The sequence below is a fragment of the Ambystoma mexicanum genome, chromosome 14 (assembly GCF_040938575.1).
Source record: "Ambystoma mexicanum isolate Mex_15411 chromosome 14, UKY_AmexF1_1, whole genome shotgun sequence".
Classification (NCBI taxonomy): domain Eukaryota; kingdom Metazoa; phylum Chordata; class Amphibia; order Caudata; family Ambystomatidae; genus Ambystoma; species Ambystoma mexicanum.
Window position 1 is genome coordinate 379,419,668 of NC_090940.1, and position 20,418 is coordinate 379,440,085.

At 47.7% G+C, this 20,418-nt stretch overlaps 1 protein-coding gene across 2 annotated transcripts in view; it reads right to left on the minus strand.

Annotated features, from left to right (window-relative positions):
- The window catches only part of MIA2 (MIA SH3 domain ER export factor 2), a 2,742,135-nt gene extending 2,738,305 nt beyond the window's left edge, over nt 1-3,830 (minus strand). The window contains exon 1 of one of the 2 annotated variants that reach the window (XM_069637493.1): nt 3,601-3,830. In XM_069637493.1, the coding sequence (XP_069493594.1) occupies nt 3,601-3,724 (124 nt within the window). In that variant the 5' untranslated portion in view covers nt 3,725-3,830. The remainder of the gene's footprint in view (nt 1-3,600) is intronic. The other variant, XM_069637494.1, reaches the window with a different exon arrangement.
- Between the last annotated feature and the right edge of the window lie 16,588 nt (nt 3,831-20,418).

Below are 20,418 nucleotides of genomic sequence, written 5' to 3' on the forward strand. Positions count from 1 at the left end.
GTCGCCACAGAAATTGAGAAGGGACTACATATAGTTCCTTCTCCTGTTTCCATGGCGGCCATTTTTTTGTTTACTTTTTCTATTTTTCCAATGGCCGCCATGGGCATTGCTTCGCTCGGGCCTGTAACTATGGGCCCCAGGGCATTACCTGAAGTGGTAATGCCCCCCTGCTCTGGGCCTATTGCTTAATTAGTACCCGGCAAGGGGTTATGTGTTTTCTGAACGCGCATTCCATTGGCTGCAGTGCAGGCGTTACAAGCGGTAATCCCCTGCTCCGAGCCACCACATGGCTGAAGGCTGCCACCTTCCCCCGCCGGGGAACAAGGTAAGTGTTGTCCACCACCCCCATTCTGTCTGTGGTCCCCAGACTTGTAGAAAGAAGTCTGTCATCAATGCCTCTGGGTCAGATCTCCAACTGTGGAAATGGATGAGCTGATTGTTCAACATTGAGCCAAAGAGGTCCGTATGCCATGGACCCCTCAGCTGCATAAGCTTGCGGAAGACTCCTTTGTCCAGCTGCTAGTCAGTGAAGTCTCTGAGATGTTGGTAGTTCCTGTCCGCCACCTGATAGGTGAGGCCTAGCAAATATTCCGCTGTCATGGCTATGTCCTTTTCCAGGCAGGCATGCCAACGTTTTTTGGCCAGTTCCGCCAAGAGCATGGACCTTGTCCTTCCCAGACGGTTGATATATACAACTTAACACGAATTAGCCTGCCAGTTACTCCAAGCAACTGATGTGGAGTTTGCATTCCTCTTTCGACCATCTCCCACCAGTCAATAATTCTCTGCAGCGGGCTTGTCAGTGATCACAAAGTCCGAAGAGGGCCCGAGGATCGCTCTCCCATTTAATGGATCCATATGGTGATATGGTGATAGCATCAGCATAACTCTGTCTTTGCTTCACGAGATAGAGGTATACTCTGATCGTATGTCAGCCCTTTCTTGAGGTGTTGAATTTGTAGTCGTTAAAGGACTCAATAGTGCAGGGGACCCGGAATGATTGCTTGAATCGAGGATGCTAGGTGGCCTACGATTCTCGCTAGCTCTCTCAGAGACAAAAGACCACTCAACAAGATTGCTTTGATTTGCTTCTTGATGGCATTTACTTTTGCCAGAGACAGTCTGGGGATCCCGTGGACAGAATCTATCTCGAACCCCAGGAATTCCAGGTTCTGTGAAGGTAATATTTCTGTTTTCTCCACCTGCCATATGAATTGCAAAAAGCATCAATGGCAATTGTAGATGGGAATTGCCAGATCAGCGTCCAAGAGATCTAATTGTACCACCCAGTCTCACTCTTACAAGATGTCTCAGAAGAGGTGAATACCCTCTATCTTGAAATGCTGATACACCAGAAATGCATTGAGAGCCCTGATATTGATAACGGGCCCTACTATGAGCTTTCTTTTTTACTAATGATAGATTTCTCATGAAACCTCCTGACTCGTGAATGGCCGGGCCGAGTGCAAGCTTACTTTCCAGTTTGAGGACTTCTTTTGACATCAAGCTTTGATCCTCCTCTGTGGAGGGTGTGTCTGTACAGAGTTTTGGTAGATTTCTAAATGGAATCCCTGGACCGATTTGAGTACTCAGATGTCTCTGGTGATCTCTTGCCATTTGACTAGACACATTGCTAGTCCCTGTGCTATGGGCTGCCAATTGCGTGGTTTGTTCCAGATGCTGCGTAGTGCTGCCAAATGTTAAGCATGAGCCATGCTCTAGGGAAGATCGGGTCAGGTGCCGTAAGTGTGAGGTCAGTCCTGTTGTGTAGTCAAATAATGTACATGCATCACAGCGGGGTGCCCCGCTGCCTAGAATGCACAATGGCCTTTGGAATATGCGACTCGACAACGAGCCGCCCGCGCTGACGGGTACCAAAAGTGCCCTTAGGAGAAATAACTTAGTTAGGTGCCAGCGCGCATTAGATGGCAATCGCAATACCGGTAAACCCTAAGTCCCTAATGCACTGCGCTAACGCATGAAAATTAAAAGGTACTTATCTGCTGCTCAATCAACAAAGAAGGAAGATTGATGGAGTGAGGGAAGAGCCAGTTATGGGACATCAGTGATCAGCACTGGTGGAGGTGGCCATGTGGTGCAACATACAAGAGCATTCAAGTTGGAACTACAGAAAAGGACTATCCTTACAAAAGTTGTAGTTTGTTTTTTCTGTTTTTCATTGTTCAAAGTGTTTGCTGCTAGAGAAGTAAAGAATAGAGTACAACATAATTCAAGCCTCCAGTCTTGACCTAGAATAGGAGCACAGTTCTTGACAGTGGCCTGGGCAGCTTCATTAAAACTGGACAGTCATGACCACCAGCTATGGGAAGCCACTCCTCTTCCACCCATTGATTGAAATACAGGAAGTAACCAGATAACAGGAGGGGGAGTCTGGGCAGACTCTCATAGGCTGTCAAGCTACTTCTGTTAGTGGGAGAGCTGCTGCTCCAGTCCACACCCATCCCCAGGGCGGGGAGGACACAGTAAAATGAGACTAGTGTACAAAAATGACGGCAATATTCTGAAGTCAAGGTTAGGAAGACCCTTTTAACATTCTTTACTTTCATTTAACAGAAGAATTAGTTCTTTGGGTTAAACACAAAAATCAGGCTTAAGAATCTAATGCTAACGATTGGTACAAGAGAAGTGCAGGACTACACAAGTGATGTCCCTTTGAAATTCGGTCATCTGGCAATCTTAGTCAAAATGTGTATGCAATAGTATTTATTGCCCTTCATTCGTTTGTCCTAAATGAAGAGGTGCCAATCCGCCCCATGCCATGGGTGATGCCTTCCGCTAATTCTGGCTTTCAAGCCAAAAGCATTTTTCATAATGATGATTTGGGTGCAATACTAAAGTAAAATAGGGGTACTGCAAGTCCAAGAATACAAAGTGCTGGTTGCTGAAAATCCAGGACCTGGTCCTGATGTCTCAGTTTGTCAGGAGTAGCACTTGTGCATTAAGACTTGCCGACACATTGTTGACTCAGCACTGTTCTGTTGCATGAGTGAAACTATACTTTTAGGATTTTTTTTTCTAAGTAACACTTCTGTCATGGCGGTCTCTGTTAATGTATTTCCGTATATCATTGTAAGGTAAAGCATAAAGGTGACATGAAAGATGTGTGCTGTCTGCTACTGTTCTCATTAGAAAAACAGGCACTTTCCATATTATAATAACAATAATCTTTACATAATACCGTAAAAACATTTCAAATGCATACTATAATAATCATTCTACACAATTCATAAAAAATAGAAATGTAGTCAAAAGACTTCTCTAGTTCCGAGTTATCACATGCTACATGCCATGTCAACATTTTGGATCAGCCAGGGGGAGATTTTGAGAAGGAAACTAGGAAGGAAACTGGGAGAAATGAATGTGTCTATTAGTTTGCAGGAGCATGAGTAATAATGAATGGGGGATCAGACAGAGAAAGTAAACCCTGAAACATGTTATCTAAACCATCACGAGACCTCCTCGTAAACAGGAAGAGCTGTGGTGACGTATGAGACATCGGTACATTTCCAGAGTAACTACAATAGCATGACAATAAACGCCTCCCGTTTGATCTTACTAGTATAAAAAATATGAACTTACTTTCGCACCCCGGATCACCGCATCGTTTTGTCTGTGACAAAATCTTTTCACACCGGAAGCCTGTTAAAAACAAGAGGACTAATACCGGAAGTCGAACGCTCCCACAGGCCTTGCGTGCGGCCATAACTGAAGCAGTCCCCAAACTTTTCAAAATCCTTTCGGCAAAGAAACTGTAGCTATTTCTTTAATGCCATCAAAAACAGACTGCGAATGTATTTTTAGATCGCATCTTCGTGTGTAGTTCAGCCGAGTTGCTTTTGCCAGGAGTGCTCGGAAACCTCGGTGCGTAGGGCCAGCTCAGATTGCACAAAAGTATGTAATGATTAGCTAAGCCCTGAAGACTTTGCCCTAGTTCACAGACTGGTGGTTTTTTTCAACGTTGGTCACCTTTTTTCATTCTGGAGACAATAAAGATAGCATGGCCATTGTAACTTTTTCAAGAGATACGTTATGCAAATGTTTGCAGCATCTCTCTCCTACTTTGTCAGTCTGCCCTTAAGGCAGTTTTGGGGAGCATGCACACATGTACTGGTTGAGATCAGCCAATTAGGAGGTGAAGGGCGGGGGGGGGGGGGATTACATTTGTCCATTGACCAGGGGTGTTGCTAGGTCTGGAAAAGACCCGGGGCTAAGCTGATGTTGGAACTGTTGGGACTGGGGGCTACCTAGTCTTTTGGCTGTAGCTCCTGAGATTATATCCGGGGCTACAGCCAAAAGATCAGGGGCTATAGCCCCCTTAGCCCCCCCTAGCAACGCCTCTGCCATTGACTATATTGGGGGAGAAATATTTTGGAAGAGTGATAGTTCAAATCTATAAATATTCTGCCTACAAAATCTGGAGTATCCCTCTTAAATGGAGAGGGTTTTCGAGTATACTTGAGTTGCAGACGCCTGGAACACTTTAAAAATAATACAGCTTAGTTCCATTATACCCATTGAAGCCGCCACAAAATGGCTGAGCCCATTTGTACTCATTGTAAAGGCAATTGGCAGGATATCTGCCTCTGTCTCGATCCGCTGCTTAAATGCCATCACCACCTCTGACAGTTTTCTCACCAATGGCAACTTTTTCATGTTGCTTGATCTCCAAAATGCTAACCAGGATGCCGTTTAGTTTGCCATCTATAAACAGAAACGATCAGTGGTCGAAGTGTACCAAAAGAAGTAGTGGAGCTATGTTCCCTGCTGGACTGCTCTCGCTCCCTACAAACCCCATCACACGCCCCCTCCCAAACACAGTACACACACCCAGACACTTACACCTGCTGTTTAGGGGAACGTTCAGTGCAGTGCACTGAAGCTGCAAGTTTCAACTTCTTCCTACACTTTTATTTTAAAACTAAACCATTCCGGAACGGTTTCTTTTTAAAATAAAAGTATAGGAGCTGTAAAAGGTAATTAAAAAAAGTAGAGGAGCACCGCTCCCGACCGCTCCCGCTCACTTCGACCACTGGAAACGATTGAATTAGAGTACAGATAGGGAGACATGGCATATGAGTATCGACCGAAAGCTTGTTGGTGCTGTTTGGTTATTTATCCACTTGGACGAATTGTGGGATTCTGTTTGTCACGGGTGAGTGCCCTTTAAGGCATCTCACTCGTAATGTGAACGTCACAGGCGGATGTGACATGGAGGGGGAAGGAAGTTTGCCGGGGAGGCACTTCCAGTTGTACTATGAATAAAGAGAGTTGTGATTTCCTTCCGCTGGTGTCCCGTGTATCATTTGGGGCTTTGAAACCCCCAACACTGTTACTTCTCAACCAGGGGAGCCTTTCCCTGTGAGGCTAGGGAGGTGAGCCTGCTGCCCAATACCCTCCCTAGCAGTGGTCGAAGTGGGCGGGAGCGGTCAGAATCGGTGCTCCTATACTTTTTATTTTTCAGTTTCACTGTTCCTATACTTTTCTTTTAAAAATAAACCGTTCCGGAACGGTTTAGCTTTAAAATAAAAGTGTAGGAAGAAGTTGAAGCTTGCACTTCAGTGCACTGCACTGAACATTCCATTAAATAACAGGTGTGTTTGTTTGGGGGTTTGGACTGTGTGTGGGAGGGGCCGCAGCAATGGGGTTTGTGGAGAGTGGGGCAGACCGGCAAGGAACATAGCTCCACTACTTCTTTTCGTACACTTCGACCACTGCTCCCTAGGGATAGAAGCAAGTAGGATCTCACTGGGAGAGACTCCCCTTCTGGGGACAAGCGGACTCATTACAAGTATGCTGGTCCGGAAATAGCCGTGCCGGTTACACCGTACCAGCACCTTTTTCCGGTCTAGCATAGTCTGAGTTGCGATGCCGCAAACACTGTCAACACAAGTGAACTACCATATCCGGCAACACCAGAATCTGCGGCAAGACGCGTCAGCCGTGCCTGAGACACTGACATGGCGTTAGTAAGTGCACATTCCAAACTCCACGTACACAGAAACACTGGCATGGACATGCCAGTAGCACCGTGAATTCCACGTCTGAAACACCGACATTGTGGACCAGGCGTTAACTAGAATCAGGTGTGCAGAAACAGCCCACAGGTGCCCCAAAATCAGCCCATGTGGCCTCAATGAGCACTGCAAAAGCACAAAAGGACCACTCCCCACACCCCACACCCCTTCCCACACTACCATGCTAGCAGTAGCAGTACTGGAGCTGGAGGCCCTGAATGCAGGCCTATTATGAGGAGGCAGAGGATGCGGCGGAGGCGCTTGAGGAGAAGGATGGCCATCATCGCCGTGCAAAACAACAATGGCCAGCAGGTTGCAGCACGCAGGCAGCCACCTATACCACGCATAAGGGCAACACCCTTTAACCTGAGCCAAAGCCAGATCCACACCCTGTACCGGATAGACAGGGAGACCATCACTTCCATAGTGGACGTGATCCATGATGACCTGGTCAGCCTCAAATATAGATCCATACAGCCACCCTAACCCCTTGCTCAAGGTAGTGTCTGTGCTACACTTCCTAGCTACGGGGACCTACCAGCACACTGTGGGTGAACTGCATGGGCTATCACAACCCTGTTTCTCACTTGTTCTGTTTCAGGTCATCGATGCACTCCTGCGTCACCTTGGAGATCACATCGGCCTACCCAGAACAGCCGACCAGGTCAATGCCAGTAAAATAGCTTTTCAATGCCTTGCAGGCATGCCCAATGTGGTAGGTGCATTGGCCAGGCATTCTGTTGAGGCAGTGTACCATAACAGAAAACTCTACCACTTACTGAATGTGCAGATGGTGTGTGATGCCCGCCACATCACCCACTGCTGTGCCAGATTCCCTGGTACAACCCACAACTACATGGTGCTGGCGAACTCCATGTTGTCAGGGTACATGGCACGTCACAGTGGAGAGCGTACCTGGATTTGGGTGAGTGCATCTACCAGAGCATGTGCACTATTGAAATGGGGGGGGGGGCATAAAACACCATAGCGTACCTGGCTGCTGGGTGAGTGCATCTACCAGAGAATGTGCACTGTTAAATGGCAGTATGTACAACACCTATCAGCAGTGGATGTGTGCAATGTTATGTGAAACACAGTAATAGCATGCCTGAGTACAAGGCCTTGACTGGTGTGTATCAATTGACCAAACTTATCGTGTGCATGCATAACAACATAAAATCTGTAAAGCAACATCAAAAGCACTGCATGTACCAGAATGCATCACACAAATGATCCCAAAATCCAGCACAAACACAATCAGCACAATCCACACCACCTGATGCAGACTGATAATACCTATGCATCAGAACACCCCACCTCCATACCACTAGTGTCCCTCACACCAAGTAGCCAGGTCTCCTTCCTGTTTGAAGGACACAAACACATATGCATGTGACCAGAAGTTCAAATTATTACCCACACATATCTGTGACTATGTGACATGCCCATCATAGGAATATTGAATTTCAACACAATATTAACACAAACCAGTCGCATTTGTGTGTGTTGTAGTGAAAGGGTGAGAGGTCATGGTGGCTGTGAATGGGCCATGTCAAAGTGACTGCACACCACACACACCACGCATATTGACAAGACATATTGGCTTCATGGCAATCATTAGGCTGTCATCGCCTTCTCCATCCATCCAATTCCTTGTATGTTATCACTCTGTGAATATGTCCACATCCATAATTTTTCAATAATCATTGAAGCTGTTCAACCACTCCCATGCAGCAGGTCACATGCTTCAGAATGCAAATACTCCTTCAGGCATGTACAGATTCCAAATACATTTAGGAGCACATCTCAACGCAGATTAATGTCCTTACCTGTGTCAGCCATGCCTACTAGATCTGCAGCTCCTGGCAGGGTCTGCCGTGTCGGGCACATGCACTGTGTCAGGCCAAAGACTATTTTCCAGTCCATTAAACATTGCCACCTGGTGATTGCACCCGCACACTTACACATGGACAAGCCACAATTGCATTTAGCACTAGTCATTACATTGACATTGATGACTGCAGACATATATCCCTAAAATCACCCTGATCCTACGCAAAATGGTCCATAAAATGCATGGACATCCCGTCACACAGACAATGCACATTTCAACTAGCCAAAATATGACATATGCTAGGTAACCAGCAATTAGCATATGTAATTTTGCATTATTTAGTGAACACTATACAGACTGTGAAAAAACAACAGGTGTCCATACACTTATGGAACATTCCCGTCCCCTGCACACCCTTAGAATTGAAAATACAATCAATATTTATAACATTTGGCTTGATTATACGTAGCACAAAAATTTAGGAAACCAGTTTTTTGTAAAAAATTCTCTGTGTATTTCAAATAAATTGTTGCTGTAGTCCACCAATTGTTCTTCACATATTATTTCAACAAAACATTAATTTCCGTATTCTCAGCATACTAGAAAAAATGCAGTTCCTGAAAAAGATGTTTATGCAATTTCTTTCATTGGTCCTCGTGGGTAAACAATGTTCGTGGCTTTAATTCGACGCGTTTCGGGGTTTGATCCCCCTTCTTCAGGAGTTATTCACCCACTTTCAAACTTTCTTTCTTTAACTTTTTCTCAATCACCTATAACATATAATGCTATAGTTAGATTCTGTATTTTAGTAATGAATACCTCTGTCATATTGTCATAATCACTGGTAGAAGTAATGATCGCCTAGACGGTCACCTCTCTCTATGGTAGATTTACTCAAAGTGTCTTTCAATCAGAAATCTAGTGACTTTTAATCAATTCTAAAAAAAACATCTAAAAAACACAAGGTAATTTATTTTTGACAAAAAATTGGAAGAAAGGATATATAGAATTATAGTGCCTATAATATCTCATCTCTCAGTCTATCAATCATGAGAACTGTACCAACATTGTAATTACCTCAAGGTGTCAGGTCCAAGCCCCCAATTATAGGTATTATGAACATCCAATTGTGGATAACTGGGCTCGGTGCAGTGGTTCCACTCAGTATCCAAGTGCTTGGTTTAGAATCCACTCAATGGGGAGTCCCTCACAGGTGTGTATCTATAGTAGGAATAATCAACAAATCACATGTTGAGTCGAACTCTCTATATGCCGTGTGGAAGTATCAAAACGTCATGGTAATTAAAATACAAGTTAGTATGCAACCAGTGCATCCCCTTAGATCTAATGTGTCTCACCTCTTAAAGAGTAGATAAAGTGTCTGTCCGCTTCATTCGGCGTTCGTATTAACCAAAAAATGGCCATTTGTTTATATTGTGACGAAATCACGTCACGGCGTGATGACGTCACGTCCACAATACGTCAGCGTATGACGTGATGACGTCTGCGCATGACGGTGGCGTATAGATCGATCTATGCTGTGTATGTGTGTCTATATGTAAGAATATATTCAAATGTAATACTTATTACAAGAACATGTGGGTGGCACTCCACAATGGCAATAGTACCATGGTAAAAAATGTTAAGGAGAGATGCTCAGAGAGACTAATAAATCGGAACATCTAGGCGTTCATTAGAACTTTTATGACAGTATGCTCACATTCTGCGTTGTTCGTTCTAAAGTTTTAGGCTGTATATTATATGCATGTATCACAATGTTGTGTATAGAAAATAAAAAACAACATTAATAAACAATGTTTCTGTCATAACATATCTGTTACATTATAAATCATCATGTTTTCTAATGCCGTATAGCAACCCTTAACTATTTGTAAAACACATATTTTTGCAGTTTAATGACAAAGTGCACCGTTAGTAAGCATATTAGTGTCTTGTATTAACACATCTGTTACACTCTTACTCATCCTAGTTCGCCTAGTACAGACTGTACCAACATGATACGGGCACAAGTATGACATTCTACACTTTCTGTTGCTCCCATGCAGGTGATTCTGGATATCCCCTGATGCTAGGGCCGATGACCCCCGTGAGGCAACCACACAACCAGCACAAGCAGGGATACAACTGTGCACATATTTGTACTCGTACAATAGAACAGACATTTGGCCTGTTAAAGGCAAGGTTCCCCTGCCTTAGCAGATCGGGGCCACACTTATGTACAGCCCTCTGAAGGTGGAAAAGATATTCCTTGCCTGTGCCATGTTGCACAACATGTGTATCAGGCGGAACATCCCACTGCCCCCCGACATGGGCATGCACCCACCAGAGGCAGAGGAGGATGAGCGTGATGATGAAGTACCATTTGCACATCGCCGTGATGGCATGGATGGCCGTGTTGCACAAGAGGAACCTATTCACCACTAATTTTTTTAAACACGTTTGTTTTATTCACATTTTCTTAATATAACAAACAAGCTCATTGTGGATACAGATTTAACACCTTCATCAGACGCTAGAACCCAACCCCTTCCTCCCCCCTTGCCCCCACCCCCACCCCAACTCCATCCCTCCCCCCAATTGGATTGTCCAATCAGAACTTTAACCGCAGGAGCTTCCATGTGTCCACTTCTTCTCGGTGCCTAGGAGCTGCACTATTTGTTGACATCTGCTTCGGCTTTGTTGTGTCTGCTGTCCCCCAGGCCGTAGGTCGCCCAATACACTTTAGATACCTCACATTCCCCTTCCCTCCCTTTCCGAACCAGAGTGACCACATGGTGTCAATGAGCGTGCCAACCCCATGCCTGTCCCACACTGTACCAATTCGCTTGGAATGTGCCTGAATCATTGTTAACCATAGCAGTCAGTTTGTCCATGAGGAACATGTTATTTAGTTTTTTCAACCAATCCTCCTTGGAAGGGGTAACCGGACTCTTCCAGTTCTGCGCCAGGGCCACCCTACCCGCCCTCAACATTGTTTCCCACATTCTTGGGTACCTGTATATTTCCGTTTCCTCCGGGGGGAGGCTCAACAGCATCGTCAGCGGATTTTGTGGGAGTAATTCTTCAGTGACCTCCGTGAACAATCCCCTTACGCTCTCCCAAAACTTCTGAACCTTTGGGCAGTACCACCACATGTGGCCCCTCGTTCCCACCTGGCCACATCCCCTTGGACATCTGGGTGACATCCCTGGGAACATCTTTGACAGTTTCGACGGGTCCCTATGTCACCCCTGCAGGATCTTGAAATTGTGCTCCATATCTGACGTAAATAAGTTCCTGTGGAATGCTATTTTGAATATCCTGGACCATGCGTCCTCCGAGAGGGCCGCCCCTGTCAGTTCATTCCAGGACGTGCAGAATCCCCTCCTCACCTCTAAGTTGTTGCTGTTCAATATTTTATACATCTTGGACACTGTCCCCTTCCTTGTTGTCGCCGTGTCCAATAGTTTTTCAAAGGGGGTCAGCTGTCTCCTCAGATTTTGGCCCCATGACTGGTCGCAGAGAATGCCCTTTAGGCAAAGGTATTCGAAAACGGAGACCCCCGCCAAAAAGCCTCACTCATTTCCTCATACTCGAGGAACTCGCCCTCTTTAGACATTTGCCCCACCCATTCCATTCCCATGTCCGACCAGGATTGGGCGTTCTTGAACCCCCATTGCCAAGTTTGAGAGGGTGACCCCAGAGTGAGGACATCGGGGAGGGCCATGACGTGAGGTGTGCGGTCGGGGGCCCCTCTTTCCAAATCGCCCAGAGTACACCCAAGGTTGGATGGGCTTTCAATCTGCTCGGGATGAACTTGCGTGGCATCCACAGGAGGTCACATACTTTAATAGGGTGGGCGTCCATATCTTCTAGGTAGGACCAGTAGGTTCCCATCCCCTCTTTCATATGTTCCAGAACGCGCAACTGGGCGGCCCGATAATAGAGAAGAAAGTCCGGGAACCCGAAACCCCCCTCATCCCTGGGTAGAGTTAGAGTAGTCCTCCCGATCCTCGGGGTCCTCCTCTGCCATATGAACTCTCGCACTGTTTTCTGTAAATCCCTAAAAGGTTTGGTTGGGGACACTAGATGGGAGTGCTGTGAAGAGGTACAGCAATCTCGGCAGGATATTCATTTTTACTGCCATCATGCGGCCATACCAGGACAGGATCATCCCACCCCATCTCCTCAAATCCGATGTAATCCCTGCCATTATGGGGCCATAGTTAGTTGGGGCTAGCTTTGAAAGGTCCCTGGTGAGGAGAACGCCCAGGTATCGAATGGAGTCTTTCCCCACTACAATCCCCTTATACCTGTCCAAGGGATCCAGCCTCGGGTCCCGAGCCCTCATGGGGAGTAGTACTAACTTTGACGTGTTTATTTTTAACCCCGAAAAATGCCCAAAGGTTGTCATCAAGGACAGGAGAGGGGGGAGCGAGTAACCGGGCTCCACCAGGTATGCCAGGATGTCATCTGCGAACAGGGAGAGCTTGAACTCCACATCACCTCTTTTAATCCCTTTGATATCAGGGTGGGCTCTCACCGCTATAGCTAGGGGTTCCATCGTAAGGACATATATCAAGGGAGAGAGTGGGCATCCCTGCCTTGTCCCCCGCAAAAGGGGGAATGATTCTGATAACTCTCCATTCACCTGCACCCTCGCCGTTGGAGCTCTGTATAACGCGGACACCCAGTTCCTGATGTGTACCCCCAAACCCATTTTTTGGGGGAGGGGTACCATATATCTCCATTCGACCCTGTCAAAAGCTTTCCCAGAGTCTAGAGAAAGCAGGCTCGCCTCGAGGTCTAATGAACCAGGTCTATCGTCTTTCGGATATTGTCTGAGCCTTGCCTTCCCCTTATGAAACCCACCTGATCCCCGTGAACCAGTTTTGCCATTATCCCTTCCATCCGCCTCCCCACCACCTTGGCCAGGATCTTCACATCTATGTTAAGAAGTGATATTGGGGGGCATGAGGAGCATGTCAGAATTCCTCTTCACAAATTTGAACCCGTAGTGTAGAAGAAGAATTCTTCCCACCAATGTACCCCTTTGTATGTAAGAAATACACAGTGCAAGGAATCAATTAGTTGAAAGAATGGATATCCCACCGAGACCACGTGGCTGTAGGAGGAAATATAACACAATTAGTACCAAAAGACTGATGATTGAAAATCACAATTCTAATCTAAAGCCCAATAACACTAACCTGAGTGAACTGAATAGTAGGAAAATACTACCACGGTCAGGTTAAGAAAAAAGGCCCAGAAAAGTTCTGCAAAAAACAATATTCACTATGAGTAACACTATGTGCCTGAGAGAATAAGGATACTGAACTAAGTGAACTTTACCACAAGAATTTCCTTACCAGGGAATATCCATGAGGGAATCTGTAGAATGAGTGGATAACACGAGCCACCTTCAGCAATCCGCGATCACAAACGATAATCTCACGGTGCGGGGAACAGTTCTTCCAAGAGTTTGAATTCCTGCTTTGCAGTAGAGGCTGTCCCACGATGCAGCAGAGGCTGTCCCACGGAGCAGCGGAGGCTGTCCCACGGTGCAGCGGGGGCTGTCCCACGGAGCAGCGGAGGCTGTCCTACGGTGCAGCGGTGGCTGTCCCACGGAGCAGCGGTGGCTGTACCAGATACCAGAGCACACGAGACATGAATTCTGAATTCAAAAAGAGTAATCCGGTCCAAGTCCAAATATATCTAGCGGGCACCAAACAACGGTCAAGGAGATAGCAAAAACGAAATCCAGGTCACAGAAGCCAGAGATCCAGAAACCATGAAAAGCTATGAGGAGAAGTCGCCAAAACAGTAGGGTAATCCAAAGCCAAAACAAGTACAAATCCGGGTCAAAACACGAGGAAAGATCGTAGAACTATGAGACAAGAAACAGAACGCCAAAATGCTCAATCAGAAGCGCTGAGCAACTAAGGAGGAGGGATTAAAATACCCAAGGTCACCAGATCAACGTCGTGATCGTGCACGTTACCCCTCCTTAACAACGCGTCACTAAGCTTCCATGGCAACCTCCAGGCTCCGCCACGGATCGCGTTTCTGGCAACCAAATGCCGTTGTCCCAGCGCTTTCCTTTTTTTACTTTGTCCAGCTGCTGAAGGCGCACAAAAACCCGCACGTAAGTTCCCATGCCTGACAGAGCATTCCATCGGGTCTTTTCCCTCCTTGGGCAACACCACTATTATATCCCCCATCATAGATTCTGGCAGGATTCCCCCCTCCAACACCACATTGAACTCCCTCACTAGGTGCTGAGCTAGTGTGGAGCGAAACCTTTTGTAAAAGTACACAGAGAAGCCATCCTCACCAGGATACATCCCCACTTTCATCCCACTAATCACTTGCTCCACCTCATCTTCTGTCACTGGACCCTCCATACCCTCCGCCATTTCCCTTGTCAGTTCAAAAACCCCTCAATCTGGGCGTCGTCCCCGTCGTATTCTGACGAGTATAACTGTTCATAGTTTCGACGGAAGGCCGCTCATATGTTCGGAGTGTCATAACCCATCGACCCCCGTTCATTCTTCACCACCTTCACCAGCCTACTTCTCTGAACCTCCCTCAGCTTCCAGGCCAATATCCCATCCGCTCTATCCCCCTCCTCATAATATTTTTGTTTTACCAGCTGTATACTCCTCTCAGTTTTATGTAGCAGGAGGTCTTTCAACTGGAGCCTGTAGTCCTCCAGGGTGGCCATCCGCTCCCACTCTAGGGGCACCTCTGGGGGACCTCCCGGCTGGAGTTGGGCTATTTTCTCTCTCAGAGACCTCTCCTGGGCTTCCCTCTCTCTTTTTTTCTGGGCTCCTATTTTAATGAGGACTCCTCGCATGGTCGCCTTGAAGGCGTCCCACAGTATGTGCGTTTCAACCTCGCCATTGTCATTTAGTTTGAAATATTTCATTATGGCATCCAACACCTCCTGTGCCAGGGCGTCATCTTTCAACAGGGAGTCATTATATTTACAACGCCCTGTGCGGTCTCTCCGCCATCCCCCGCTATGGTGGCACGGACCATGTCATGGTCGGACCAGGTGACTGGATCAACCCTGTAGCCAGAAACATGTGGGTGCAGGAGCTCATCGACTAGGATGTAATCTATTCGAGAGTATGATGCATGGATTGCGGAGTAGTATGTGAATGAGGGATCTCCAGTCCTGGGGCTCGGGATTGTGTCCACCAGGCTCAGTTCCGCGTTAACCTTCTGGTAAATGTGTGCCATGGCTTTGTCTGCAACCCTAGTGGACTGGGGTCCCATACGTTTCCTATCAGTGACTGGGTCCAGGACCATGTTGAAATCACCCCCCACCACCATCGTGCCTTGAACAAAAAGTTTCAGCCTGTCCCTCATTTATTCCCAGAATTGTGCTTGCCCTTCGTTCGGGCTATACACCACCGCGAGAGTTAGAGGGGAGCCCTGTAGGGAGCCCTTCACTAGCAGATATCGGCCCACCGGATCCTTCAATATGGCCTCCTTTTCAAAACCCATGTCCCTTGCCAATAATATGGCCACCCCCCTTTTTTTTGTCTTGTGCGATGCACTAAATACCTCTCCGATCCCACCCCCCCCGCATTTTTGGTTCCCTCCCCACGCCTAGTGTGTCTCTTGTAGGAAGAGTAGGTCAAGTTTAGCCCTTCTAAATTCCCTACAGACCAAGGACCTCTTGGTAGGGGTGTTCAGACCCGCACATTGAGGGAACCCACTCCCAGGGCAGGCAGATTTTCAGCCATTATCTAGGTTTCCTTTTCTCTCGGTCAGCGTCCTCACAGCACCGCTCCCTTCCAGCTCTGTTTGATTTTTACTATGCTTCCCTTCACCCTCCCTCCATCCCCCCCAGGTGGGCCTTGAACTTTTCCCCAACTGCCCCCTGTCCCCAACCTCAAATTTAATAACCCCAACTTTCCCCATTCCCCCCTGCCCCCATCCCGGCGTCCAGCCAAATAGTTCCACCATTACTGGCAATTGGCCGGAACACCAGCCTGCCGCCCTCTGCTAGGCTGTTATAGAGATGTGCTCCCCTTTGAGCCACCCCCCATCATGTCGCACCTTCAGTGATCCCCTTATACCTGCTGTTCAAGGGGACCCTGTTTGTTATTCGACCCCATGATCTTCAACTCACACTCCCTTTTGGGCCAGGTTAGCCCGCTCCTCATCAATCAGGGTTGTTTCGCTCTCTGTCCTTCGTTGGAGACGACGTGTTCAAATTTTGAGCTTGTCTTCCTTCTCCTGTCTCCCTGTGGCCCGTGTCCGCCTGTGCCTTCCGCGGCCATCCCTGTGGGTCCCCTCCGGGGGATCGGATCCATCACATAGTCTTGGATGGCTCCCCTTATGTCCTCCGTCGTGACCCCGGTCGTCCGCTGACCCATATACTCAAAAGCGAGGGAGAAGGGGTAGCCCCATCTGTAGCGCACTCCCCTCTCCTTTAGCAGCTGCGTTAGGGGGTGGCACATTCTACGTTTGGCCAGTGTGTACGAAGAGAGATCTTGAAAAATTGACACCTGAGCGTTGTTGTATGTGATCTCCCGAGCCTTCCTGGCCTCCTCCAGCACCTTCGTCTTTTCTGGGTAATAGTGGAACCGGACCAAAATAGACCGGGGGCCCCCGCTCTGCCCCCCGCTCTATGCACCCGATAGAACGTTGGTTCTGTCGTCATCTCATCCGCAAAGAGGAGGGTAATAATTTCTCTCACCACTCGGACTATATCTCTCTCCATTTCTCCCTCCGTCTCCGGAACCCCAAAAAATCTGAGGTTATTCCTCCTTTCCTTGTTTTCAAAATCATCCATTTGCCTGGCCCTTTCCTCATCCCTCTTCTCCAGGGCCGATAGCCTCAAGTCTATTTGCATCTCTTGGGACGCTGACGACGATTGGTTGGTCTCTAGCTGTAGCAGCCTGTCCTCCACCTTGTCCACCCTTTGGTCCATTTTCTCCAGTTTCTGGGCGATGCCCGATCGCATGTCCCTAATTTCCTGTAGGACTGAGGCAAAACCCTTTTCCATTGCTGTGGTGGACAGGGACGAGGTCTCCGACTGGGCCATTCCTCTTTCTCGGTCCAGGCCGCTGTTTTCGCTTCTTGCCTCCAGGTAGCGGTATTCTTGAAGGGTTTTTCGCCAGCTCATCTGGCCGCCCCCTTTGCCCCGCCGCAGGATCTGCCGCCGACCCTTGGGGTGTGGGGGGTCCCTCCCAGGCCCCATTTTCTTTTCTGCAGACGGATCCCGCCAGGGGAGAACGGGGGGGGGCCGTACCAGATTGGAGTTTTGCCCCCTTTCCTTCTGTCTTGTCAGCCTCGGAAGGACCACCTCTGGGCAGGCACACGCCCCGCCAAACTCGGGTGGGGGCCTCACACCCTGTCCGTTCTCCCTGTGTCCGTCTGGATCCTCCTTGCACTCCTAAGGGGAGGTGATATGGGCGATGGGGTCCATGTAGGCAGAACAACGGGGCATTCACTCGGGGGGGGGGAGAGGTCCAACGGTCATGCTTCCCGGTCTTTTCCAGATGTCAATGAACCCCCCTAGATTGCCGGTAGGCGGGCACACGCCCTGGGCACGGGTCTCTTGCGGCTCCCCTCTCAAGGCAACGGGTCCCGTATTCCATCACCCGGGGCCCGCAGGCGTCGCTCTTTTGACCGGGGGGGTCCCTGGGGGTTCACCGCCTCGTCGGACTGCAATATTCCCGGTGGGGGGCACCCGGGGGGGGCTCAATCTCTCGCTTCAGCCCAGCTTCGGCGGGCGCTCGGAACTCAGGCTGCCATAGCCTGTGCGCCCCCTGGTGGCCTCATGCCCGCTCTTTCAAAGAAATGGCCTTACAATCAGCAAATGTAAGAAAAAGATTGCAAAGAGTATTCCATCATGAATAATAGACTAAATAACAGACATGTTTTTATAGTAGTTATAAGATGACAGCAGTTTCCTTCTCTTTTGGTCCAAATAGAACAGTTGACTAATCCATCAGCCTATAGATTTCTCTCTATATTGCATGATGTTACCATGAGCATTATGAAAGGCATCATATGCAGCAGAGTTCTTCACTTCAAGGTCCTGATTACTTTGTGATGACAAATGCGTTTTAGAATTGAAGCCTTTTCAGATATGTAGAAATTGCTTTTTCCACCAATGAAACTTCACAATGTATTAGTCGATGACAATTTCACAGAATCACCATTGATTCTTTTTCTGGGTGTCAATCACCTTAGGTGTTCTGTGCTTCTTAATGTTTGGCTCAGATTCAGAAACCGTGTATTCAGGTGTATTCAGGTCTGTATCAATGCACCCCGTTATCACTCCTGCGTAGATTGCTGAGTTTAACCTGTAAATGGGCAAGGCAAGGGAAGGGGGTGGGATGGGAGTCCAGGGAAATAAACGGGAACGACTCCAATACAAAAGAGCTTCTGCTCAGAGACGCCTCCAAACTACATCATCCTTCACCACTATTTCTGATCACTTCACACACGCACATGGCACAGGCCAGCTAGCGCATTGGGCACTGTACATTTAATAAATCACTCTTACACTGAAAAAGCAATGTCCAGTTATGATTTCTATGCAACACCAACTGTAATTTGTACAATGCAAATATTTACAAATGTGGAAAAAAAATGGTAATACTTTCCCTTCCCACCTTCCCTCCCCACTCCCCCGCCCCAACTATCCCTCCCCACTCCGCCGCCCCAACTATCCCTCCCCACCTGTCTCTACGCAACTCTTGTCATGTTCTGCAAGGATGACTTGCACAAGTCACAGGCAGAGCACATGTGTGTCCTGGGCGTATTTCCGTCCCCTTTTTTCGGTTCAGGTGGGCGGCTGTGTGACGAGAGGGACAGCAGCATTGAACGTGCTGCTGTGCACGGAATCAGCAGGTTGATTTCCGTGGGCTGTCGATCTAAGAAGCTCTGAAGGAACATAGCCATTGTCTTGGCTATAGATGACTTTACGCTGTTCCCCTCCCGTACTCTCTTGGACATCTGTACTGTTGCTCGTGTACACCAGCCAAGTGCACAGGCATTACGACGCCCACTAGCCTGGACGCTCTCACGCATCAGCCTGCCTCCTGGTGGTGCTGCTGCACCAGGGCTGTCAAGGCATCCTGGCATTATTCCATTCGGCTGAGCCTGACATACATTTGCCTCACACTGGGGAAGGGTGGGCGTTGTGGGCTAATTGGGCCCATGGGGCTGAATAGAAAAGGCTCATCGGTGCTGTGGTCGGTGGTCTCCCCCGTGTCCACTCCACCATAATCTGCTATGTCCTCGACAATGCACGCATGTGCACGTGCATGTGGCTACGGTGGTGGTGGTACTGCTGCAGCTGGGACTGCCTGGGTGGGTGTAGCTTGTGGGACCAGTGGTGGCTCAATGGGTTAATCTTGTGGGACCAGTGGTGGCTCAAACAGTTTTCCAAACGGCATATTTGTAATGAGGCCCATGGACTCCCATTCTTATGAAGAACTCCCTAAGCAACATATCACAAACCCACCTTCAAAAACATCCAGTGAAGAAAGATATAAAGAACAAACCAGAATCTGTTATTGTCTTCCAAACATTCTTAATATACCTGTGACGGATAACTTATATGGTACTGAGACGAATAGAAAACCACTGGAAGAATACATGGATCAAACAGAGAAGAAGGACTTTGACATTACGCCAGGGAAGTTCCACGGCAGTGTCATGAAACGTAGAGGCAGAGACATTGGTAGGGAGAGTACCTGCGAGTTCCGAATCAGCTGTCAGGAGTACACTGAAGGAAACTTGGACTCTCGGTGTTCGATGCAAGGGAGAAGCCTAAGGGCAGCTTCCGACTTGCAAAGTTGGAATGGAGAGGAAACGCAAGAAACCGAGGTGGACGCAAGGTGTCCTGATCGAGAGAAAAGTGGTGACGGGACCGCAAGCAAGTCACAGTGGACCACGAGGTCGGTAAACAATGCTGTTGAGGTATCACAGAGTGTTCTGAATGCAGAAAGAAAAGAGAAACCGTATGTGACACTACAGAAGAAATGAGAAGCCAAACTGGCTAGCGAACGAGCGGGTCCCAGCCTGTTAGTTACCCAGTGACGCTATCCCTGAACAATCCAGGTGACAGGGAAAGTAGGAGACCCATGAGGCGGACCAAAGATCATTACTGGTACGTTCATACCGGTCAAGATAAAGTATCAAGAATAAATGAATAGAGTGAAAATCATTCCTTAAACCCTCATATTCATCCCAGTCGAGACAACGTATCAAGAGTACATGAGGAGATTAAGAATCATTACTGGAACACTCATATTCTGCCCAGTAGAGATAAAGTATCAAGAGTAAATGAGGAGAGTGAGAATCATTCCTGGAATGTTCATACACGTCCAAGTTGAGATAAAGTATCAAGAGAAAATGAAGAGCGTGACAATCATTAGTGGAATGCTCATACTCATCCCAGTAGAGATAAAGTGCCAAGAGTAAATTAAGCAAGTGAGGATCATTACTGGAATACTCATACTTGTCCCAGTCATGATATACTATTAAGAGTCAATAAAGGACAAGACAATCAATACT